This window comes from Buteo buteo, chromosome 26 (genome assembly GCF_964188355.1).
Source record: "Buteo buteo chromosome 26, bButBut1.hap1.1, whole genome shotgun sequence".
Classification (NCBI taxonomy): Eukaryota; Metazoa; Chordata; class Aves; order Accipitriformes; family Accipitridae; genus Buteo; species Buteo buteo.
In genome coordinates this window covers 168,065-193,260 of record NC_134196.1, presented here as the reverse complement: position 1 = coordinate 193,260, position 25,196 = coordinate 168,065, and the positions used below count along the sequence as shown (strand labels likewise).

General features: G+C 38.3%; 1 protein-coding gene across 1 annotated transcript in view; it reads left to right on the top strand.

The window, feature by feature from the left end:
• The window catches only part of UBN2 (ubinuclein 2), a 57,623-nt gene that overhangs the window by 19,684 nt on the left and 12,743 nt on the right, over nucleotides 1-25,196 (top strand). Inside the window, exons 4-14 of the mRNA XM_075057766.1 lie at nucleotides 3,332-3,469; nucleotides 4,682-4,794; nucleotides 5,823-6,321; nucleotides 9,884-9,954; nucleotides 10,656-10,785; nucleotides 12,110-12,228; nucleotides 12,838-12,951; nucleotides 14,297-14,440; nucleotides 18,862-18,912; nucleotides 20,308-20,350; nucleotides 21,029-22,567. Of these exons, the coding sequence (XP_074913867.1) occupies nucleotides 3,332-3,469; nucleotides 4,682-4,794; nucleotides 5,823-6,321; nucleotides 9,884-9,954; nucleotides 10,656-10,785; nucleotides 12,110-12,228; nucleotides 12,838-12,951; nucleotides 14,297-14,440; nucleotides 18,862-18,912; nucleotides 20,308-20,350; nucleotides 21,029-22,567 (2,961 nt within the window). The remainder of the gene's footprint in view (nucleotides 1-3,331; nucleotides 3,470-4,681; nucleotides 4,795-5,822; nucleotides 6,322-9,883; nucleotides 9,955-10,655; nucleotides 10,786-12,109; nucleotides 12,229-12,837; nucleotides 12,952-14,296; nucleotides 14,441-18,861; nucleotides 18,913-20,307; nucleotides 20,351-21,028; nucleotides 22,568-25,196) is intronic.

Here is a 25,196-nt window from a genome sequence, read left to right as displayed (position 1 = left end):
CCTGAAGAAACTTTAAAATTAAGTTTAATCTAGCTGTTGCCAATATCTTATACAATCATATTCAAATTTTCTGTTCGATTAGGGCACTAGAAAATAGTAAGCTTACCTCAAAGGAGGGAGTACCTGTTTGCCTTGTTCCTATGGAGTTGTGCCACATAGCACGTTGATGATTCTAATAATCTGCTGTGATTCATGCCTTCCTCGCTTGTGGACTGTCTTTAATCCTTACTTTTTCTTGTGTGTGTTTTCCAGGACTTCCTTTACTGCTCTGTAGCCAAGTCTTTACTGTGTTTCCCTTTACTCGTTCTTCACTTCTTATGATAATGGCCGCAGCTTTGACCGTGTGCTTTCTCCTTCAAACTTGGCAACTACTGTGTTCTTCTGTTTTGATCCTGTTCTGCCCCAACCTCACCAATTCAGTTCACACCCTGTCAGCTCAAAAGGGAGATGCCTGCTCTGTCTATTAAGCACTGTGGATAATTTATTTTCTTTCCCTTTCATTTTCCTTGTATGTAATGAAGCTGGTTCTGAGAGCTGTGGAAAAACATCAATTTCTCTGAAATTCTTACCCAGTCTCCACTCTCACGTTTACTTTGCACCTCCTACTTTGTGCGATCGTCCTGGTCTCTTAAAATGAATGACAAGTCCACAACTAAGGCAGTCTGCTTTCATTTTGTCCAATTACTAGATTCTCCTGCTTTCTTGTGCTATCTCTTGTATGATCTTAGGGTATTTCATAGATCCTGTCACCATTTCTCCTTTCCCTTCCTGTCTTACTGTACTGTTTGTTAAGCCTTCCATTCCAGGAAGATAAAAGGTGATGACTCCTAGAAATTTCTAACTACTTATTTAGATCAAATCCACATAGGTCTCCAGTTCACGCTCTTTCACCAGCTTCCTTGTTGAAGTATACATTTACTGTTTTCCTCTTCTGGATAACTCTTCTTGTCTTCTTCTGGATGACTCTTCTTGTCTTAATGCTTTCGGTAGCCCAGACTTCTTGGTTCTTAAACCATTTTATCTTTAGTATATTTTGCATGGCATGCAGGGGAATAGAAATAAGCTGGTAGCTGACACTCCACTTTGCACTATTGTGTGTTCCCTTCATGTAGGTGATCTCAAGTCTTCAGTTAATGTTGTGGCTCTTAAAACTGCCTATTAATTTATTCACCCTGTTGAATTCTGTCTTAACAGACATGCAGTGGAAGGCCTGCTGGTTCAAACTTCAAAATAACACATTGTTTCCTTGTCAAGTATCTTAATTCTTAATTGTTTGGCTGTGCTACCAAACATTTATTGCTTGCAGCTGTAACTCAGAATTGACTTTTTCCTCTGCCAGAGTGCATACCTCTGAGGTGTGTCAAAATCCTACCCTTTCTTTCAGAAGAAAGGCAAAAATTGATTGTGCTGTTACTGTGTCTTTCTGGTACTTTTCTAACGCTTTCTAGGTCCTGTAAATGCTTCCTCCTTATCTTTGTTGGCAGGTCTGTGTCTCAGGCATTCTGTTTTTATGCTTCCAGACAGACTATAGCTTCCATAATGGTATTTGTTGCTCATTAAGTGCACCACCTTAGAATTTTCAGTATTTGAAAACTAAGAGTGGTAGTTCGAATTCAGAGTAGTTCAGTACAACATTGTGCTTCTGTGTAGTGATAACTGCATTGTCAAGGCAATACTCCCTCAGTTCTCTTGCAAACACTTCCATGGCTTGCTTTGCTGATACTTATGTATAGAGCCAGAATGAATCTATTCATCCTCTCAGCCTTTTTGAGAGTTTATTAACAAGATATTTCCTAGTGATTAACAGTTTTCTGGTAATACTTCAGGAGTATTCATTCTGAGGAGGCTGCTGGTCATGAAACAATAGAACTAGTATTGTCTTCCACTATACTTAATATTGACCACTTCTCCTATGTCTTTGGATTTCAATATTTTTGAGATACAGCTTAGTAATTCTAACTTGGAAATTTCTTCATAAATATTAAGTGCTTTTCAAAATGAAGTGTGTATAAGAGTTGGAAACCTTTTGTGGTTTTAAAACTGTCTAAACAGAGTGAGAATACATCTGACTTTCAACAAAACAAGTCCTGGCATTGTGGCATTTGTGTAAAAGGCAATGTCATATTCAACACCTAAAATGGTAAATAAGCTAACAGATACTGTGGCTAAGTTTGTCGTGTCTGGGATAGCATTTTTAACAAAAGAAAATTTCAGAGAACTTTGTAAGAGAAGTAGGTTTTTGAGCAGGGCACTGTGGTTAGAGTTGGTACTAAATGTAGCATGTGTTGGAACATCTGAACATGTCAAGTGCACTGTGGAGGTGGGTATTAATGAAAACTGTGGCAGTCAATGAAACCAAGCATATAATCTGAAAAGGTTTTTTTACGCTTAATTTACAAAGAAGTCTCTACTATCTTCAGTCCTATTTCCTGGATATAACATCCAGTTCCGTAAAATTCTGATATAGACTTCTTCCACTGCAATATAGTGATTGTTCAGACTGTCATCTTTTTTGAAAATATGGAAGAAATAGGTTCTGGAAATAACTGTAGCTATCACTTAAAGATAACTTAATGGGCCTGTGGTAAAAGCATATGACTAACAGAAGGTAATTTGAACCGCACTTTGTCTCATAACATTGAAGGGTATTCAACAGAAGTATGAAGCTTAAAACTTATAATCAATAGAGGCAGGGTTGGGGTTTTTTTTGTACAAAATTTGTTTTCAGTCAGTGATGTTGCTGGTATGCCCGTAAGGCTGTTGCAGATGAAAACAAGTAATTCATTATGTGCCTGCCTACTTCCTGGACAAAAAACACCATTGACCAGTCAAGTGAAGTTGCTCATAGGCAGGTGGTATATCATTCTTCATATGCTTTATGGATCTTGAGATTTAACATCTACCATAATGTAACATGCTCTCAGAGAAAAATTATTGGGGAAAAAAAATTTTAAAACAGTTTGGCCTTCCCCGCCCCCGCCCCCCCCCGCCTTTCCCTCCTCGGGAGGGGAATGCGTCTGTCCCCATCCTCAGAAAGCTTCAGTACTTTTAATGCTGTAATCCTGTCTTTTCTTCCCCAAAAAGGGCATTGTTTTGAAAGCAGAAAGGTTATTCTATGATATTAATATTCTGTGCCTTGGCCAGTAAGTTTTCAGTAGCATTACTATCCTGTTTCTATTCTAGTAAGATGTGCTGTGAACTATCCTGTTTCTATTCTAGTAAGATGTGCTGTGAACTTGTATATAATTTTTCATGTATAGGGACTGGTAAATGAAAAACATACTCATTATATTAAGAAATGCTGATAAACTCATCTTTTTTTCCTGCCTAGTATGATGAATTGGTTCCTGCATCCCTGACAACCAAATACGGAGGCTTTTATATCAACACTGGTACACTGCAGTTCCGCCAGGCATCTGACTCAGAGGATGAAGACTTTGCAGAAGACAAAAAGCATAGGCCACCTAAAGTGAGTGATTTTAATTATGCTTTTTATACGGAACTTACAGCTAGGCGGACACTGGTAAATACTTGATACGCTTAGAATGGCACAGATGAAGAGGCTGAAAGCAGAATGATGCACAGTGCTATTTTACTGCATTTTCTGGTTTGGGGGTTAGGTACTAGCATTCTGGAAATAATTCGGGATGTCCACAGGCTGTCCAGTCTTGTAAGACTAACTATCTGTTTAGGCAAGCTAACAAGTTGTGTCCATCCATCTTGAAGTGGCAGTTGATTCTGTAATTTTAGAGGAATTTTATTTTATGAGATAGGGAAAATTTTCCAACACTGCTTTTATGATTTTGCACAAAGCTTGCATAATTTAAAATTTTTCCTAATATTTAGAATAATACTTAAACAAAACATCTGTTAAAATAAACTCAGCGCTAAGAATAGCTATAATAAAAAGTATATGTACAGTCTTTCCCAAACAGCTTGCTGTTCTATGTACTTTGGCAGGTTATGATCAATGTGAACACATTTGCATATGATATTCATGAGTTCCATGCCATTCCAAGAACTTCCTGCTTTCTGATGTCCTTTCCTGCTCTACAATTCTTTAAATTTAACATAATTTTAAGGTTCTAGTATTGGATCTGACTGGGATGGAGTTAACTTTCTTTATAGCACCTCTTGTGGTGCTGTGATTTGGATTTGTGACTAAAATAATGTTGATAACACACCAAAGTTTTCTTTTGCTGAGTAATTTTTGCACAGTGTGAAGGGTTTCTTTTTCCCTACCCTGCACCAGCAGGTAAGCTAGGGATTAGCAAGAGCTTGGGAGGGGAGACAGCTGATCTGAATTGGCCAAAAAGATACTCCATATGATGTAACTTCATACTCGGCAATGAAACTGTGGTAGCAGAAGAAGAACGTGGAGGGATTCAGTCTTCTAAGGTGACCATTGCTCATACTGGCTGGGCATCAGTCTGCAGGTTCCTTAAAGTATTTTTCTTATTGAAAACTCTGAATTCAGTAACTGTTTTAAAAATGATTAAAGATTAAGACTTGTCAGTAACTGCAATTGCTGCTAGGAATCCAGTGGTACTGTTTGCCTTTGTGCACATTGAGGTATTTTCCTGGCTCTGAATTGGAAAGTGTAAGGAAAACTAAATGTTTCTTGCTGTAAAAGTCCTTTAGGAGGGAAGAACCATCGTCCTTTTTTTGATCTCTTTTCTAGATAGCAAAGTTAAAAGAAAGTGAAGATCGTGGAATGAAGAAGCGCAAGCGGAAAGATGAAGGGACAGAAAAGGAGAAGAAGCCTCGGAAAATGAAAGTTCCTAAGCAGTTGGGGTAGGTTTGTTTCTTTAGATGAACTCCTGAATTGTATATGAAGTTTGCTTTCAAGGTCACGTGCTGTAGCAAGATTATCACAGCTGTTTAGAATATTGTATTTTTAAACTATAATTAATATGGAATAGATTTTGGTTTTGGAGATTCTGTGGGGGTTTTGCATAAGTAAGTCCTACAAGCTAATTTTTTTGTCCCCCCAATTTTGAACAAGGAATAATAAACCAAAGACAAATTACAGAAAAGAAATTTTGAGTCTATGAAAAGCATTACTACCCAAAGTCTTATATAGCACTAAGAATTACATCTTCTAATGAAAAATAATTTTCTTCCTATCCCTTAGTTTCTAATCTGGAAAACTATAAACATAGCTTAATCACTCTACATGTTTCTTACTAACTTTGTGTGTGCTTTCCTGAGTTCTGAGGCTAGCATGGAAGGATTAAGGTGGTGGGGTTTTTTAATTGGCTTCTAGAAGACTGTCATTGAGTGAAAGTTGTCTTATGAATATTCAAGTTGGTATTGAAAATTTATTGATAGTATTTTTCATCAAGGTGATGAATTGGTGGAAAATGTGGAGTTTAAGTAACATATAGATGTTGAGCCTGCATGTCAAAACTCTTAGCAATGAGGAGAATTTTTTTAACACACGTGGTGTGCCTAAACTTAAAGCAACCTGCTACTATTCATGAGTCTTGAGAGGCAATTTTACATATTTTAGTAGCATAGATCAGCTGTGAGTTGGACAACTGTGCCAACTTCTCCATAATTAAATTGAGAAATTGGAAGTAAATAACCTTTACATTAATGTGTACAAAACTTAGCAAAACAAATCAGTTGGAGAGCATGAAATCACATGACCAGCAAAGGTTTATGGTAGTCGATACAATAGTCTGAAGTTGGAAGCACAAAGTACTTGCTTCTTCCACCTGATAATTTTTTAGTTGTACTAAACTCCCAGATTTTTGTTAAAGGTTACTAGGGCCTCAAAAATCACATACATTCTAATGAAAGATTTCTTTCCTCTACAGAGTAATGGCCTTAAATTCACACAAGTCTGAAAAGAAGAAGAAGAAATTGTATAAAGACTCACTCTCTCTGGCTGCCATGATCCGTAAATTTCAAAAGGAGAAGGAAGCCATGAGGAAGAAGGAATCTAGTCCAAAACCTCCAGTGACTGTTGCAACCTCTACCCCTAGTAAAATTCCTTCCTCCTCTCTCAGTGCAGGAAACGATATCTCTGACTTGAATCTTAGGATCAATGATCCTGTCCTCTCCATTTTTGGTAGCACAAATGAACCTGAGCTCCTGCAAGAAGCTGAAAGTGCCCTGGAGATGCTGGGAGACATTGACTTTGACAAGTTGCTTGATGGCACTTCTGATGGCAGCCCGGTATCTGAGCTGTCAGGAGAAAATGGAAATGTCACTCAAGCAACCTACACCTCTCAGGTCATGACACCCAAGCAGGTGCCTGCCCTCCCAGAAGGTCTGCCTATGCTACTTGAAAAGCGCATTGGAGACCTTCGAACAGTAAGTATGAATTGACTGGTAAGCAATTGCATTCAAGAATCTGAGAGAATGAGGAAGAATAATTAGGGCCTAAGCTGTCATCCTTGAATTGCTGGCTCTAAAACTCTAAAAAATGTAGAGTTGATCTTAATGTCAATCTTAATGGCTGTATTTATATTCAGATGAAAATGGGCACAGGGATGATGCAGGTCAGTTGTTAAAGCAGTGTTTGTTTCACAGTGGAGACAAGGTTTTCTAAATCTTCTGTGTACAATTACTTGTAATGTTTGTTTGGGTTTTTTCCATAAGGGAAATATTAGTGTTACTTTAACTTGAATTATTAGTTGTTGAAATGGATGGGTGTTTTCTTACTTTGGAGGAGGAAACCTGAAATATGACTGCAGCTTACAAATCAATGTCTTGAATTTTTGGCTTTGTAACATAAATGCTAACTTGGCAGTTTAAAAAAAAAAACGGGAACAACAAAAAAAATCCAACCACAAAACATGCCACCCACCTACAGAAAAACAACAAACCCCCACAGAACTGAATATTTTGGTTTGGAAGGTTACAATGGAGTCCAAACTCATCAAAAATATTAATGAAAAGTATTAAATCCACAGATTACAAACATCCCAATAGCTCATTGAAAGGGATCAGAGCTATTAAGGTATTACATGATCCTTGTTTCAGTTGTAGATGTTATCTGAAGTTGAGAATAAATTTGTTATTTGATTGTCCATATTCTGATATTAAAGCTTTTCCTTACTCAGAATAAAGTGCAGCTTTTCCTTACTCAGAGTAAGTTTTGAAAAAGCAGTTTGAGTTACTACCTTTTTGGAAAAAAATAATTTAGTAGCAGAGCTTGCTTTGCTACAGGTTAGAGTTATGATAAAACATAATGCTCATCTTACCAGTATGTAAATGTTTTCTAGTGTTCTTAGTTATTTTTAAATGTACCAAGCTAAATACAGCTAAGGGGTTAATACCTACTAAAGTGAGAAAGATTATTTTGTCTACCTTTGAATTTTCAGGTTAATTTTGCTGTGAATCAACAATAAGCTTCTAGCAAAACTGCAGAAGAACTGAATTAGGCCAAAAGTCAGGAAGTGTTAGTGGCCTGCCCCAGATTCATGCTGCTTCACTGTATAACAAGCCCCACCCAGCTGGAAGAAAGCTTTAATTTAGTGGCTCTTGGAAAACGTAACTCTTCTGCTTTTGATAATGTCTTCTGGAAGTTTGGTGCTGGCTGAGCAGAGCAAGTCTACCCATAGACTTGGGGAAAAACTAGACTCTGTGTTGACATAAAGATTGCAACTTCCTGACCTTCTGCAAATGGCAATCAACAGGCATGTTATCAGTGGAGGAAAGCATCTTACAAAAAGCAGGAAAAAACCCACATGGGTCTTGCCAAATACTTAGCAGACTCACACTTCAGTGCTCTTTGTGCGAAGAAAGCTAAGAAGTTTATAAAGCTGTAGGAAAAAGCCTATGTTCCGTGTATGGAGTATGATATATCTAGATTTAAAAAAAAAATAAAAATTTAGAAAGCCACTGACTAAATACAATAACAGCTTCCTGACTTCCTTTTGTAGATTAATGTCTTCTAGTTCCCTAAGTGGGCAATTCTGAACTACCATGACAGAAGACAACATTGTACACAAGCAGGAAAGTAATAAAATGCCTTTTTTCTGTTGTGAAGGTAACTGTCAAGATACTGTCTGTGGGGAGAAAAAAAACCCCACCACAATTCAGTGATAGCGATACAGGTTTTGAATCTGCCAATGTTGCTCTCTTAAAAGCCAGCAACGCTGTCCAGTATGATAGTATAATGCTGAAATCGCCTTTTAAGGTCTACCTGGGACCAAAATGTCACAGCATATCTTTCCTTCCATTTTATATAAACCAGAAGATGGTGATAATCCTTGTGTTAATAATGCTTAAAGATACTGGATTTAAGACTTCTGAACATGACTTTTCGGTATCCTGTCACTGGGAAACATCTATAACCTTTCTAATTTTTTAGCAGGACAAATGCTTCAGTATTCTTAAACAGCTAGTACCATCCTCTCAGCAGCTGAATTTATGGTAGAAAGTGGTGAGCAGAATGCAGTCCTTACAGGAACTGAAACTCTGGTATCAATGTTCATGACTGAAGCGGTAAAGCATTCAGACAATGGGCTACCTTACGGTTTCTCATAGAGTATCAGACTCCTGTTTTCCTGTGCAGCGTAGAGGTCACAATTCCAGAAAATACTTCTTTTTCAAACTTAAATGGGTCAGTTACAAAGAGCAAAACCACTAAGTATTTCATAGTAATAAAGGAATTTTATCAAGTTAACAGTTGCATTTGAGCAACCTGGTCTAGTGGAAGGTGTACCTGCCCATGGCAGGCGGGTTGGAACTAGATGAACTTTAAGGTCCCTTCCAGCCCATACCAGTCAATGATTCTATGTTGTTATAAGTCACTAAAATTTTTTTTTAAAGGTAGAATTAGAGATTTTTAATTTATTTGAATATTCAGCCTCGTAGCATGTTGGCTGCTTCTAATGTTTGTCAGTCACTATAATGATACCACACTTGCATACTTTTCTGCATGTATATCCTTTTCCAGCCCCTTTAGAGAGTCGCTGTCTGGTCCAGTGGCAGAATATAACATGACATTAAGCCTCTGGAAGAGTTTTGGGTTTTTTTTCTCTCGACTTCTAGAAATCTGCAGTGGATGAACAATAGAGAGAAGATCTTACTGATTTTTGTAGAATGGTGCAGGGAATTGGCTTTCTCCTGCAAGCTGTCACTGTTTGTGAAAATAAGAATCTAGGTGATAAGAACAAAGATAAAGGGATTCTGCATGGGAACTCCTGTGAGATCAGCAAAAACTTCTAATAAAAGGAAGTATGTATAGGAATAAGGCTGGGTTTTTTTGTTTGGTTGGTTGGTTTTTTTCCATCCACCCACACCCACCCCAAACAGATTTAGGAAGATAGACCAGACAAAGATATTAAAGAGATATAGTCTAAAGATGGTGAGAATGCTGGACAGCACCAGAAAAGAGCGATGAGGTATTCCTCTAGCATACATAATCCCTTTGTAGAAATCGCACTGAAGGATTAAGATAGATCTAAGAAGGCTGGGAAGTTGTAACTGGGTGAAGCACGTAGAAGAGGAGCATTTCATAGACTGAGAGTAGAAATGTGTTGATGCTCTTGCCTGCTTGACTTGTCAAGCAATATTCCTATTTAAAACAAACAGCGGTAGTGGAATGTTGTTGGTGGTGAGATAATAAAACACCTCTACCATTTTCTTCATGGTTATTGAAAAGATGTGTTAACATAGTGATCCAGGCAGATTCTAAATAGAATGGTTGTTTGCCCTAGAGCAAGGTGTTTTTATTTGAGAATAATAATAACAATCTCACCTTTTTTCTAAACAGCTGAGTATAGTTTAGTTTTGTTTATTTTTTTCCAAGTAACGCTGTTCTCTGGAAAATAAGAATGTGATACAGGTGTAAAAGTAAAGATACAAAGGTTGTTGTGACAAAATGCTCTATGAACTTGGATACTCTTTATTGCTGTATTTTCAGGCCGCCAAGATGTTTGATGAAGAAGGCAGGAAGAAGTTTTTCACACAAGACATGAATAATATTCTGCTGGAGTAAGTGCTTATCTGTACAACCTTCCTTTTTTGGAAAGGGGGTGAAAGGAAAAGTACAGAAGAGGAAATATTATTGAGGTTGTTCCAACAAAGCCCTTAAAAGTCAATGAAGGTAGATCAGTCTAAGCTAGTTATTAGCTAAAGAGATTTATACATGAATACAATTCCTGTCATGACTCTCTGTCTTTATCCAGTGTAATGTGTTTTGTAGTGCCCTATGTCCTTGACTTCATGTGTAAATTTAAACAAAACTGCCATTATTTCTTCCTGTCGCCCACTTTTGTAACTCAAACCACCTTCAGCTTTCATGAAGGAAAATGCTAGCTCTTTTTAATCTGTAGTCCTTCAAGCGTTCGATATATAAAAGGTTCTATGTTTGTATTCTAAGAAACAAAAAGTAATCTCCAGAAGACTGTAGCAGTCGAAATTGTATCGAGATTGATGTGCAATGGTAGGAGTAAACGAAATTTGAACAACAGTGTTCAACATTGGTGGAGAAGTGTGTATATGAATGGTTTCTTGCCATTGATTAAGACTTCCTCCTTTTTTACAAAAGTTTATCTGAAAATGTCCCAAGCTGCTATCTTTAGTATGCATAGCTAGAATATGTTATGCATACAAAGCTTCCTTAGGTTTTTGTTCAGTTGTCATCTTCATCTTGGGGTGCCTCACTGGTTGACTGTCTCTTGTTTGTTTGTCAGTATTGAACTACAGTTACAGGAGATAAATCCTGCCATCCGCAATGGAGTGTACTCTCACCTTGAGGCTTTTGTCCCATGCAATAAGGACACACTGATAAAGCGTCTGAAGAAGTTACACCTCAATGTCCAGGTAATGATAGGGAGATTAGCTCTAGCATGAGTCAGTTGTGTAGTAGTGATGAGGACAGAATGCAGGAGACTAGAGCAACAGCGACATGTCTCCAGTAAAGCAAAGGTTTTGGATCAGTTGCTAGATCAGCTTAAAAGCTTTTTTTCTGTGTACCTGCTATTGTCACTACTTTAGGAAGAAGTATATTAAGTATTTCAGACCATTTATTTGGGAATGAAGCGCTTTCATCTTGAATGCTGGGTACAGGGTACATATCAAAGTAGCAGAAATAGAAAACCACAATAATAATGGTTATGACAGGCTAAAAAAAAAAATTACTATTGCATTCACCTTTGTGTCAAGAAAAAAGAAAGGCTAGACGGGTAATAGATGACCCAGCCTGTACTGTTTTTGTGAATTTGCCTTTGTGGCTAGGTCTTACAAATACTTTATATGTCATTTGCAGTTGCATTTCTCTTAAAGAATATATTTTCCTATTGAAGAAAAAAGTTATCTGTGATCTGAAGTATCCTGACCCAATTCTTTAGATGAAATACAGGACTAAATCTTGCAGAGGATCTGAGGATCATGAATGCAGAGACCTCAGAACTTGCTAAGGCGGCAAACAGAATCGCATGTTATTTCTAAGCATAGGACATGATAGCACATAGTATTCTAGTTCTTCTCAATAAGCAGTTACGATTAAGAATGTAAAGTCAGAAGATGTAGGAAGAGTATTTAAAACATGTAGGGATGTATATAGGATATTACTTGAATGTTTGAAGTTCTTAATGTTTGGAGACAGTTCCAAATACATAGTCCTTACCTTTGCGGTACATAAATTATATATGATAATAATCTAATACTCACATAATCTAATACATATATTTTGTTCATTACCTAGAATGTTCTTATACCACAGAGTTCTAGGAGACTTGGTTAATTGGATATTTATTTGCCAGTGTTGAGATACTTATCGGTCAAGTCATCTTGCTTTTTCCCTCAGGTTTTCTTCCCTTCCCTATTTTGATTAAAAAGCATTATTTAATGAGATCATGCCATAATGTTTTGGGATATTCATGATACGTTTCCTTGTGACTGTCTTTCATCATTTCTGGTCTCAACACTTACATGAGTTGTATGAAGAATTTCAAGTATGTGCATTTCTATAATGCTGTTGCACCTAACAGGATTCAAGTGCCATGTAGGAAATGGCTGTTGCAGTCAATAGTTCGTACTGCGAATATTGCCTCAGGAGTGAGCGGGAAATAATTTTTGTGAAGCGATCTGAAACACTCTTTACATTGAATCTAATGGGACTGCTTTGGTGTTTATCTTTTCACAGGATGACCGCTTGAGAGAACCACTGCAAAAGCTGAAACTGGCTGTCAGTAACGTCATGCCTGAACAGTTATGCAAGTATCAAGAGGACTGTCAGGCCCGCAATCAAGCCAAGAATGCCAAGTAGGTATTTCTGGAGTCTGTGCATGCTGGTTCTAGAGTCCAGCTGGAAGTCCATCTCCATGTTCATTCCCTGAGCTCAGCAAAGTACTCAGCTCCAGCTTACAGGTGTCTGTAAGTTTTGAACTGTACAAAGTAGTTTTGTGTAAGTGACGCTATCATCTGACTCTAGAAAGAAGTTCTGTTACCTGAATGAAATAGTCTTGAGAGAAAGAAATTATAAACTGTGAGAAGGATACTGGAGATTCTTAAAATGCTGGATTAATGGAGGGGGATGGTGTGTTCAGGATCTTGACATATTTTGTCCTTGTTCCCTCATAGTTAATAGATTGATAAGCATCCTGTTATTTCCTAGTAGAAGCACTACATGAAGCTTATAGCCAGCATCCTTGATAGCCTCCATACAGTGTGTCCTTTTCACTTGTCTCTGAGGTCCCTGAAGCAGTGGGGAGAGGAAGATGAACTGTTTACCCTTTCAGGAAGGGTATAATGAGAATCTGAAGATAGGTCCTTTTTTTTTTTTCCTCTAACACCTAAAATAACACTTCTTTATCAAGGAAACATTTTGTCTGTATTGTATACCTATAAAGAAAACTATTGTTCCAACTGTAGGTTGCAAGCGGAAGATGAACGAGAGAAAAATGGATCAGAGGAAGATGATGATGAGAAACCTGGAAAGAGGGTTGTGGGACCCAGAAAGAAGTTTCATTGGGATGACACAGTGAGGTGAGACAAAACTACCTCTTCCACCAAGAGTTTTGACTGACTTCATAAAGGTATCCCCAAGGGGATGTTATTACATGATACTGTTTAATAAATAATAATTCTCAGAAGTTTTAGAGAGTGTTGGGGCTAAACAGACAAGCTAGAACACTGCAATGGTAAAACACCCTTTTCTGTAACTTGAAAGGCAAGATCATCCTATGTCCAACCCTTTTTTTCACTCACTGCTTGTTTATCTGCTTTTTCCAAATATATGAGAATTTTCCTGGTCCTAGGACTTCAGGCTTCTTTAAGCAAAGAACAGAGGTGTAAGCAGAGTTACACCTGCTTCCCACCGTTCTAGGAATAGGTCACAAAACACTGTCACCCAATGAGTGGTAAAGATTTCTGCCACTGTAGGGCAGACCATCAAAATTGGCATTTCTGGTTTGGCAAGCCTCCTAGTTCTTCCTCTTCAAGCCAGCATCCAGAATTCATGAATCTTAACCCCTCCCATCCCCTCTGAACACAAGTTCTATGTTACCTCTCAAGAGCCACACAGATTCTTGTCTGAAATGATGAATTCTCACTGTTCTGTCTCCTAGAATAGATTTTACCGAAAACTAAGATTACTATTATTTAAATAATCTAGATAGGCTTTTAAGCAAGCAGATACTTCTAAATTGGTAATTTCCCATGCAATATCTAAGCTAATTTTAGTACAAGGATGCATAGTATTAAAAGGGGCTGGTGTACTTCTCATGATGAGTCTTTGTAGTATGCTAAGGCAACAGGGAAGCAAGCTTCATGGAATATATCCAACTAGTATAGCTTGGACTAACCTGGAGGGGAGCCATACTTAAAGATGACACTTAAATTTGTTGGGTTTTTGCATTCAAGAGGCTCTGAAAGGCCAATGTTACTTAACTGTGTGCATTTCTATATTTTTTAAGGACAGTAAAGGACAGCAGCCCTGTCAGAAAGAATCTGCTGTTGACATACTCAATGTAGAATGGATTTCACTTGCTTTCAGACATTCTCCATCTCAAATGAGATAGAGGTCACTCTGAGCAAAGTGAGAGAAGATGTTTCAGCTATGAGGAAACCACAATGAAAATGTAAAACCAGTTACAAAATGATAGTAAGGATGAAAAAAAAAGAGCCATATGATCTGTTGGAAATGGAGAAGTGACAGTGGCACATCATACCAGTTGTAGTAGCAAAGCTGTGCAGTGGCAAACTTCCAAAAAAGCGGTTGGAACTGAGCTCTTCCTACAACTGGCAGTGGAAAGGAGCTGTGTAGCATCAGTGCATCTATTTCTCAGCCTTTTTCTGCTGAGATTTCTGAAAGGATTGTTTCTTTCTGCAGGTCTCTGTTGTGTAATCTTGTCAAGATCAAGCTGGGATGCTATGAGCTAGAGCCAAATAGAAGTCAGTCTGCTGAAGATTACCTCAAAACATTTATGGAAACAGAAGTAAAACCACTTTGGCCTAAAGGCTGGATGCAGGCAAGGTAAGATACCTGCTTTATATATCTATTCATTTTGGTGTTAACTACTTCTTGGATCTTAGTTATAGTTATACATTTGTCTCAACACTGTACTATTAATGTTGGTTAAAACTTCAAAATATGTCAGTGGAACTGGAATATTTTAGTAAAATGTTTTTCAGAAATTAATTTTCTATCTTGTTGGCAAGCCTGAGAGCTTAAACCTCTGTTTTCCTCGGAGAACTATTTGCTTTTGTCATCTGCTGGAGTCTGAATTTACTGAAGTTCATAACACAGTGTGTGATGCTTCATTTGAGGGGGAAGTGTGAGGCGGGGCTAACTGCTTGGGAAGTTCTTTCTGCAATATAGAAAGTGACAGTGATATAGAAAGTAGTTTTGCCTATATGTCGTAAGCAGTCTGATAATGCAGTGTGACAGACTTTAAGATGAAAAGCTGGAATTTCAACACCAGAGTTCACAAAACACTAAGGTTTGTGCTCTTTATTTCCTGTGTGCAATTGGGATGCTCTGTGATGCTGCAGTTAAAATGCTGGCCAGTTTCTTAGTGAAAACTTAACGCTTGCTTCCTCCTGACTTACTGAGAGGAAACAACCACACAAAGCGGAAAAAATAAAATGAGAGCAATAGTAATCATTGTTAAATTCAAATTTGGTGAAGTTTTCAAACACACTGAAGTGGAAGAAAAGAAGCAAATGTAGATGACATGAGTTCTTCTGTAGCACCCATTGTGAAAGACAATTTCCCATCAAATCTTGACCTAACTAAAAGCTAAATAATACAACAATACTAATCAATTTGCTTAAGAATACCTTGATTGTAGATTTGTCAAATCTGTATCAAGCTATAAAAATAACTGTACTGAGATATTTCCTAGAATAGTCAGCGTAGAAAATGAGATTGTAATAAGCTGCTTGTGACATAGCGTGCTGGTTTTGGCTAGGATAGTGTTAATTTTCTTCACAGTAGCTAGTATGGGGCTGTGTTTTGGATTTGTGCTGAAAACAGTGTAGATAACACAGGGATGTTTTAGTTACTGCTGAGCAGTGCTTACACAGAGCCAAGGCCTTTTCTGCTTCTCACCCCACCCCAGCAGTGAGCAGGCGGGGGAGGGGGACGGGGGGGGGAGACGGGGACGGGGGACACGACAGACGACAAGAAGTTAGGAGGGGACGCAGCTGGGACAGCTGACCCCAACTGACCGAAGGGATATTCCAGACCACATGATGTCATCCTCAGCATATAACGCTGGCGGAAGGAGGAGGAAGGGGGGGACGTTCAGAGCGATGGCGTTTGTCTTCCCAAGTTACCGTTAGGCGTGATGGACCGACCCCTGCTTTCCTGGGGATGGCTGAACACCTGCCTGCCCATGGGAAGTGGATAAATTCCTTGTTTTGCTTTGCTTGTGCGTGCAGCTTTTGCTTTACCTATTAAACTGTCTTTATCTCAACCCATGAGTTTTCTCACTTTTACCCTTCTGATTCCCTCCCCATCCCACAGTGAGGGAGGTGAGTGAGTGGCTGCGTGGGGCTTAGTTGCTGGCTTGGGTTAAACCATGACAAATAGTAATGAAAGGAACAAATTAAGTTTTACATTGGCATACAGCTGATTTATTTCTGTTCAAGGATCTAATTTTGTATAGTAAGTATGCTGATGAGTGAGATGTTATCTCTCATGGAGGTTTTGAAGTAGGTGAGACAGAGTCCCAGTTTAGCTTAAAAACAGATACGGAGATCACTGATGATAGTGGCGAAATAGCTAAGTGATAGTGTGAGGTCATCCAAGAATACATAGAAGTAAAACAAAATTTTGTATTTGAAAGCCATATAACACGTATGGTTCTCTCATTTCTGTATGATAAGTGTGCTGAAAATTTCCATAAGCTTTTAAACTATCTATAAAAGTGGTTTCAACAAAAAGACAAAAAGCAAACAAACCTAAAACAAAAACAAACTGTCCCCCCCCCCAAAAAAAAACACCCCCAAAACAGAAAACAAACAAACAAAAACCACCAACAAAAAACCAAACAAACCCAAAGAGCTGCCTGATCAGAACTTTCTGTTGATCAGCAGGACTTGATTTACCCACTGGGTAGTTTTGGTACCAAAATGATATACAAATTGTCTGTATTTACAGGGAGGCGCTTCCCTGCTCTCGGTTTAGGAAGTGATAGATTGTAATTTGTAGGCAAACAGTTATGCATGGAAAAAAGGAGAAGCAAGTATTTCCTGGAATCTGGCAGCGGTAACTTATAATACAGCACATGTTATTTTTATGTTGGATGCTCATTTTGTAGGGATATGAGGGTAGGGATTATCATGCTGAGGGTTTATAATTTTTTACCTTTATACGTGGCCTCAAGTGAGAAGGAACGGTGTAAATCAGAAAAAAATTTGCACATTTAATGTTAAAAAATGACCTACTGACTATGTATTTCATAAGGAATTCTTACTTATCAGAGTAGGTCTATGGTACCAGAGCTTTGTGGGTTCAGCCCAGAGGAAAAATTTCTTGCTCTTTCAAAGTTAACTATATTTAATGTTCCTCATAGCTTAGTATACAAGCATGAGGTAAGGTGTTGATTGTAGCTTTAAATTGCACCTCATTCATTTGTCCATGTGTACCACAACTACCTTTGTCACACGAATTTTCAGTATGTAACTTCTATACTCTGCCCCAGGAGATTGTTTTACTGATACTCATGGATTTAGAGAAATGCTTTTTGTCCTAAAGGATCCCAAAGCCTTTTCAAATAACATAACCCACTTTTTTGCAGCTGCGTTGCATATTAATTCCATGTATGTCTGAAAAAAGCCTGCAACCTAAATATGTGTATGTTCAAAAAAAAGTGTCAGGAACAACAGGAAGTCTGTTTCCTTTTAATGCCAAGAGTTTCATCATCTTTGGAAGTGGTCATGCAAGTAGGCTTGCAGCACATTTATTTTGTGCAGGTCAAACAGCACAGTTGAAGTCATGATAGAAAGAAACAATCTCATAATGATCTCTCTCACCACCTTTTACATCTTAAGTACAGGTATGCAACGGAGGGATTATTTTCCAAGCATGTTCTTTCTTTGGAACATAAACTGCACTGTCCTTGCTTTGAACCTTATCTTTGACTTCTGTTCCTGTAGTAGTTACACTTCTGTCTTGAACCTTTAAGGATGATACTACAAATTAATGGGGCCTCGGATTCATTTTGGATTTTCATTCCCAAATGAAAAAGATTAAGGAATAGACAAAGCACCATGAAGGAGCTGGGGAGGGAAATACTCTGGAGAAGCTGGGTAGGTCAGAAAGTGGCACATTGAACCTGTAATGAGGAATGTTCCTTTTACTCCATGATGTTCTTCATAGGCATTCAGTAGTCACTAATGGGGAGCACTGTAATACAGATTTGGAGGTTAGTATGGTGAAAAAAATGTGAAAATGGAGCTGAAAGTGGAATCTGAGAAGTAAGGCATTGGAACTTGAGAGGATGTCAATGTCTTCTTACTAGATTATGAGATTTGTGGATACTTTAATTTTTTGGTAAGTATTGCAGCTCTACAGTATGTGTTATCAGTGGTGAAAAATTCTTGTTTAAACAGCTGTTCATTATGTGGTCAGTGTTAGCGTGATGGCAGTGGTGTACAAAAACCTTGTCTGTTCTAGTTTGCCTACCTGGAAAGGGGGAAAGGGACCAAGTTTTCATTAGCTGTCTATTTATTTGCATTTGGGTAACAAGCTGTAGGATAGGTACAGGTCAGGAATCATTTTCACTTCCCACTTGTCAGCTCAGGAGTTGATAACATGAAAATAAAAGGATGTGTAGTGTTGAGATTTGTCATACCAACTCTTGCCATTCGTTGGCTCTGTAGTAAAATGTATGTGTGAGTCCAATGTAACTGAAGTCACAGAAATGATACGCAATGGCCTATGCAAAATACTGAAGAAAATTAGAAACAAGCTTGGCTACTGTATTCTGACTTTTTCCTCTGTGCTTTAAAAAAAAACCAACCACACAACAGACTAACCACAAAACCCAAACCTATGATCAATGTGTGGACACATAGTGTGAAGAGTTTACAATAAACCTTAATTTGATACTTAAAATATTTCAGTAGCCTTTGAGGAGAGAGGATGAAAAAATGTATTTCTTCTGTCCAGCTGAAGGAGGTAATATTCCATTCTGTTGACTTCTGCTTGACCATTTACTGAGTTATTTCAAATATAAACTTGAAATTAATATTTTTTTTAGCATTTTTCTGTTTATGGCTGCCTTGGAACATCATGATAGCAGTACAGACAAACTACCTACTAGCTGCTTTGGGGACAGATAATCAAAGGGTGGTTCTGCAAATTCAAGAACACTTGTGTATTTGGTGGTCATATGCGGATTATCCCTGTAGAATCACCTTATGTTTCTTTTCTCACCACTCTTTTAGGATGCTTTTTAAAGAAAGCCGAAGCGTTCACAATCACCTCACTTCTGCTCCGTGAGTATAGCATCGACAATTTACTAGTATCTTTAGGTTGTTCATAGCATTTTTTTCTATCTTCATGCTGTCTTTTTTGAATGAAGGGGAAGAAAGGGAGATATTTTGGGTTTTGTTTGAAGAGACTTCCAATGTTAAATTTTTTTTTATGCTTTAATTTAGACATGTAACTGTAATGTTCTTGTGGCATTATATTTTAACTCAGTTATGAAGTGGCTAGGTAACTCAAGTGGATATTCATCCTTGGATTAACTCCATTTACTCAAAGTATTTCAAAGCACTATACCTCTAATTTTGCGGTGCAGCATATTAAATTGAACTTGGAGACTGCAGTACTTCGTGCATTTTTTCTTATAAATATCTCTGTAACCACAGAAGGCTGTGTTATCTTAGCTGAATTATACCTTCTTGATTTTCAGACAACGCTATGTCCCTCTTGGGAGCTGCTCACATTCATCCAGAAATGACTTTGAATAATGCCCAAATTGCAATCTTTGTGATAAATATGATTAACATAGGATATTCTTGTACATAATAGCAAAACTGAGTGATGGTCCACCTACATTAAGGTCTTTTTTAACCAGGCATATTCCTAGTTGCTTAGGAAAGGAGAATAAATGACCTATAAGATGTAAATCTGTTGATCCTCTTGAAGAAATAGAAATGGGAAAAGAAGGTGTGAAATGCTTAACTTCTAAGTTGAAGCTGATGACTCATAATCCTTAATGCTGTCCTTGCTTGTGTAACTGTAGTTGGTGCTATGGTGTTCACTCACAGTGCAAAAGAACCTGGAAGTTTGTTAAATGCCTTATTGCAGCAAACATAGGTTAGATACAACTGTTTCACAGTTGATAAGCCAAAGAAACCACTCTTTTGGGCGGGGGGGGGGGGGGGGGGGGGGGGACGGGACAACTGTTTTTATGTGGTTTGAAATATAAGTGAGAACACAAAGTATACCTCTCTGTGACAAAAACATTCAATGTAAAGTGAAATTATATAACCATTATAGGTGACTTCAGTTTAGACAAAGCTCTGCTAAGTACAAAAACTTTTAAGATTATAAGAGGCTGAAATGACTTGATATTTTGAAGTTTCTCTAAATCGGAAAAGTAAAAAATAGCTCTCCTGATATATATCAAGTTATACCAGCAATTCAGGGAATTTTGCATCTAATTTACTTAGAGATACGTGACAAAAAAAAAAGGATTAAAAGTGTGCTTGTTCTTTCCTCCCTACATTTTAACACATTTTGTATTTCAAGGATCTTTTTTTATTAAATCTGGACTCCAGTAGTCACCCTTCTAGTTTATTGGGATATAATCAGGGTAGCAGTTCAAACTAAAATGGCTTGCCTTTCTTTTGTCTTCTGATGAGCATGTATCTCCTCTGTTTTAGGGCAAAGAAGAAGGTAATTCTGGCCCCTAAACCCAAAGTGAAGGTAAATGCCTATTTAGATACCTTAATTTTATATGACCATTTGATACAACCTGTTTCCTGGCTCTGATCCAGAAAAATTCTGGCAGAAGTGTTCCATCAGGAAATGCTATAAGAGCTTATTGACTTGGTGGTATATTACTTAAAAGAAAGTGGTACAAAAGACTTCTGTATAGCTTTGTTACTTAAAGCTATATTAGTTTTTTAAAAATTGACTATGAAGAGGTACTAGTTCCAGTAAAGTTTCACATTTTTTTAAACGTGTGCTTTGTGTTTGCTTTCAGCGTGTATTAAATTTGGCAACAATGGAAAAATGTGTGGTTAGGAGGATAACATAGTAAGTTGATAGAGATTCTCATTAGACACGACTAGGTGTTGTCTTAGTTCAGTAGCAATTTTACCTAGTGATCAGATTACCTACCCTGCTCTTCACAGCACTGATTATTCTTAATCATGTGGGGTTCTTTTATGTGGAGCAACAGCACTAGGTTTTTAAATACAAATACTGAATTAGCACACAGGACTTCAACACCTAGACATCATAGGTATCTTATATGAAAATTTCAATAGTAGATCTTGGGTTCATCTGAATTTACAGAATAATAGTATTACACTAAAGAAGACTTTAGATCTACTCCAGAAAGGCTATTAAACCTGTCTTTTCTTATCTCTTCATTCTCAGGACTCCAGTCCAAAGAAAGAACAGAAAACCTGTATGTCTTCAGTCAATTCCAGTTGTGCTACTCTACTGAGTTCCAGCACACCTGTCTGCACCCCAGCCAGCTCTAGCTGCACACCAGCTCCAGAGACTATCTGCTTGGATGACTCACTGGATGAAGACCTCTCTTTCCACCCACCCTCACTGGACTCTATTTCTGATGCTCTGGCAGTTATCAATAATGGTGCCAAGGGATCACCTCTTGGGTCCACCATAGACACACCAACATCCAGACCTCGCCCTGGGCTGAGGGAAGAGAAACTAGCAAGCATTATGAGTAAGTTGCCCCTGGCAACTTCAAAGAAAGTAGAGCCCACTCAAACACCCCATTCATCAAGTCTTATTGCTGGTCACACAGGGCCAGTACCAAAGAAACCCCAGGACCTAGTTCACACTGGTATCTCTTCAGGCCTTATTGCTGGATCTTCAATTCAAAATCCTAAGGTTTCCTTAGAGCCTTTGCCAGCCAAACTACTTCAGCAAGGACTACAGAGGTCAAGCCAGATCCAAGCTGCTTCCTCCTCTTCACAGACTCATGTTTCTTCCTCTAAGACCCAAGCAGCTATTTCCACCTCCTCTCAAAGAACCAAGGATGCTAATATCTTGGTATCATCTTCTGAGGCTCAAGGTGGTTCTTCCTCAACATCACAAGTGACAAAGGTGCACCAGCATTCAGCTGTACAGCAGAAATATGTATCTCCTTTACAAGCAACTATTAGTAAATCACAGACCAATCCAGTGGTGAAATTGAGTAGTAATCCCAAACTGTCTTGCTCATCACCAGTCATCAAGGCTCAAGATAAGTCTGTAGTATATCGCCTGCCTTTGTCTAATCCCTCATCTGGAAGCAGCTCTCAAGTGTCTCACCCACTGGTTTCTCGGACAACACCCAGCACCTCTACCTCTAGTAACTATTTAGCCAAGGCTATGGTGTCACAAGTTTCTTCCCAGGGTTTCAAGCCTCCCTTTTCCATGGCTGCCTCTCCCAAACCTGCTGCCTCTCCCAAGCCCACTGCATCTAAGCCCTCTGTGACACCCAAGCCCAATGCATCACCTAAATTTTCATCCAAGTCCACCTCATCCCCCAGGCCTGCAACAACACCCAGTTCTTCCAGTTCAAGTGCACTAGTTTCCCAGAGTAGTCACTCCAGCAACAACCCCCTTCATAAACAGACCAGTGGTGTAAATATCAGCAGGCAGTCTCCCACAATGAATTTGCTGCCCTCTAATCGCACCTCAGGCCTTCAGCCTGCAAAGAACCCTCAGGCTTCTTCAAAATTGCCCAACTCTTCTCCTTCTGGAACTGTTGGTAAAAGTAATTTGGGTGGAGTTGGAATGAATGTACCTGCCAGCAGAGGCAGTAACCTTAACTCAAGTGGAGCTAGTAGGACTAGTCTGTCTGGGGGAGCAGGAAGTGGAACACAGGGTGCTACTAAACAATTGTCAACTCCACACAGACCATCTTCTGCCTCAGGGTCTCCAGTTGTAACAGCCAGCGTGCAGGTATGCATCTAACGAGTTTACCCTTAAACTTTAGTATTTCACTCTTTCTTGCGATATCTTGATTTGAAAATGTGTCATAAATTTAATGTTTATACTTTACTGAGCATAAATGCTAATACCGATGAAACTATTTTGCACTAGTGAATAGGTATTTCCAGCTGATGTGAAATGCAAGGATCAGTGTGGAATGAATCCTCACTGTAAAATGTTGGTTGGTCTATACTGTGGAACAGAATTCACTTTTGTTTTCTTTTTTTAAGAGCACTAGAAAAGGTAAGCTTTGTGTGGCCATATTTTCAGGGGATGTGGTATTTTCTTCATTACTGGATTTGTGTATTCTTGCATATTTACCTATTTGTAATGATGGTGGTCATATGAAAAGGTGTCTTGGTACATTTATTGCCAAGTTTCACGATTAACTTGCAAAACCAGAGTTCAGTTGCTTGTGGTTTGAGTATAATGCAAGACTTGTATTTAAAATTAACACTTGTGAGGGCTTTTCTGTAGTATTTATGATTAAATATGTATTTTATTTTGTAGGATCTAGTCAAACTGAATGAGACACCTCATTAATATACAAATATTCTAGAAATTGAGAGAGCACACTTATGCAGAACTTAATCACTGGAGATAAAACAAGTCGTACAAAACAAATATTTTGAAAATACTGGTGTTCTAAAAGTTGTGCAAACCTATGACTTACCCAGAAGACAACCTGCTTTCCCAAGTTGTACTGGGAATGATTTAATTACCGAGGTTTTAATTTGAGGCTTTCCCCTGTCTTTATTGCTCTCTCTATCCTGAAGTCTTCACTACTTAAGTAAAGTTAAGAAAAGCTGTATCGCTGTAAATTAGAGTCTTGGTGTACAGTAAATGGAAAAGCTTTGTATTTTTCTGAACAATGTACATAGCTATTGCATGGTAGTGATGTATACTCAGCTTTTAGTAATGGTTTATAATCATTTAGCTTGCTATCAAATTTTTCTTAATGCAGCTGAATAACAGGAGGAAGATGATTTTTACAAGACACTTCTGTGGTCTTTCATCCTACTGTACCTTGTCTGTTATGGTAAACAAGAAATGTAGGCTCCGAGACAGCCTTCTCATTATTTGGGGTACTTTGAATTAAAGAAACCACAACCCATATGCTGTGTAAGGGCTACTGAGGTACCACTGAGGGCCTAGAGAAGAGCTGAGCCAGATACAGTGCAGTTTGGGTATTCTGGAAGGTGCCTGGAGGAGATAAAAAAGGGGCTACAGTGAATGGACTGGGAGCAAAGTTGATTCTTCCTGGTGCAATCAACAGAATCCAGTGGATACAATGGCTGTGATATAGAAGAAAATGTGAAATGGGTGTGGTAGTGCTTAAAGGTGACAGATGAGGGAAGTAAGTAGTATTGTGTTTGGATGATGAGAAGAATTCTGGCAAACCTTCCTGTAGTTAAAGGCAAGTAATGTTTTTTTAGAAACAGAGCACCTGGGGAACAAAATGCATTTTGGCAGACAGTAATGTTGAAGAGGACTGGAGGGGGTGTGGTAGATAATCAAATAACATGAGTGCATACTGTAATACAGCAAAATAAGGTGTGTTGGTATATAAGAGGACTGAAATCAGCTAGAGGTACTGAGCAGCATATGGTATCACGAAAATAATTATTGTGACTTTACACGTGGGTTTTTCTGACACTTCTGAAGCTACTTGGATAACCTAGAAATGGTTCAGAAGAATAGTGCAAGGAAAATAAACCATGGAATAAGCCTGTTGCTACTGTGCAGACTGAGACTTTGTCAGTGGAGTACATTCAAGAGAAGATTAGAATCAAATTACCTCCCAGTCAAAGTACACTGAAGGGGAAGAGATTTGTGATAACAAAGGGCTTTATTTAGCCTTAAAGATATAATGGCTGTCAGTTCCAGACTATTTGTTAGGTACAATGTATTAAGGAGTTAGCTACCCCTCTTAAAACTTTGCATAGGACTGAAAGTGAATCTCCTTTCCATTAAAGGTTTAGGGATTTAATTCCTATCTGAGATGCTATTAATCGGTCAGAAGATGAGAATGGTACCCGAGTTACTCCTTAGAATATCCTGGTCTGCTTACACTGAAGATCAGACTAGATGATTTCATGTGATAATAAAGATGTTCCTAACTAGGAAGAGCTTCCAAGAAATGTTTCCCTCCTTTCCCCTTTTGATTGACATGGTTATTTACCAGAATATAGGCTTACACATGCTGTAGCTCCACAGAAATTTTATTCTGGAATACTCTATTAAGTTACATCTTAAGAACACAAAGCCAAAGTAATCTAGAATTCAGCAATTCTCATTTGTGAGTTCCTTAAAAAGCTCTACCTACCATTAGTACTCTTGAGCAGAATCTGGCTTAGACTTCTAAGGATCTTCGTGACTCAGATTTAGACGAGCAGGATAAACCCTTTTTATGAAGTGCTATCATAGGTGAGATAAATAGAAACATCTGAACTGCAACTCTTTTAAGGCGTTCTCGGTAGCTCTTTCCATCGCTGAACTTTTCTTTTTGAGAAAGTAAGCAAGGTCTTGGCAGAGCATGTTACAGACTTCCTTCTGTTTTCAGGCATTTTACAAATCCACAGTTGGAAGATTATTGTAT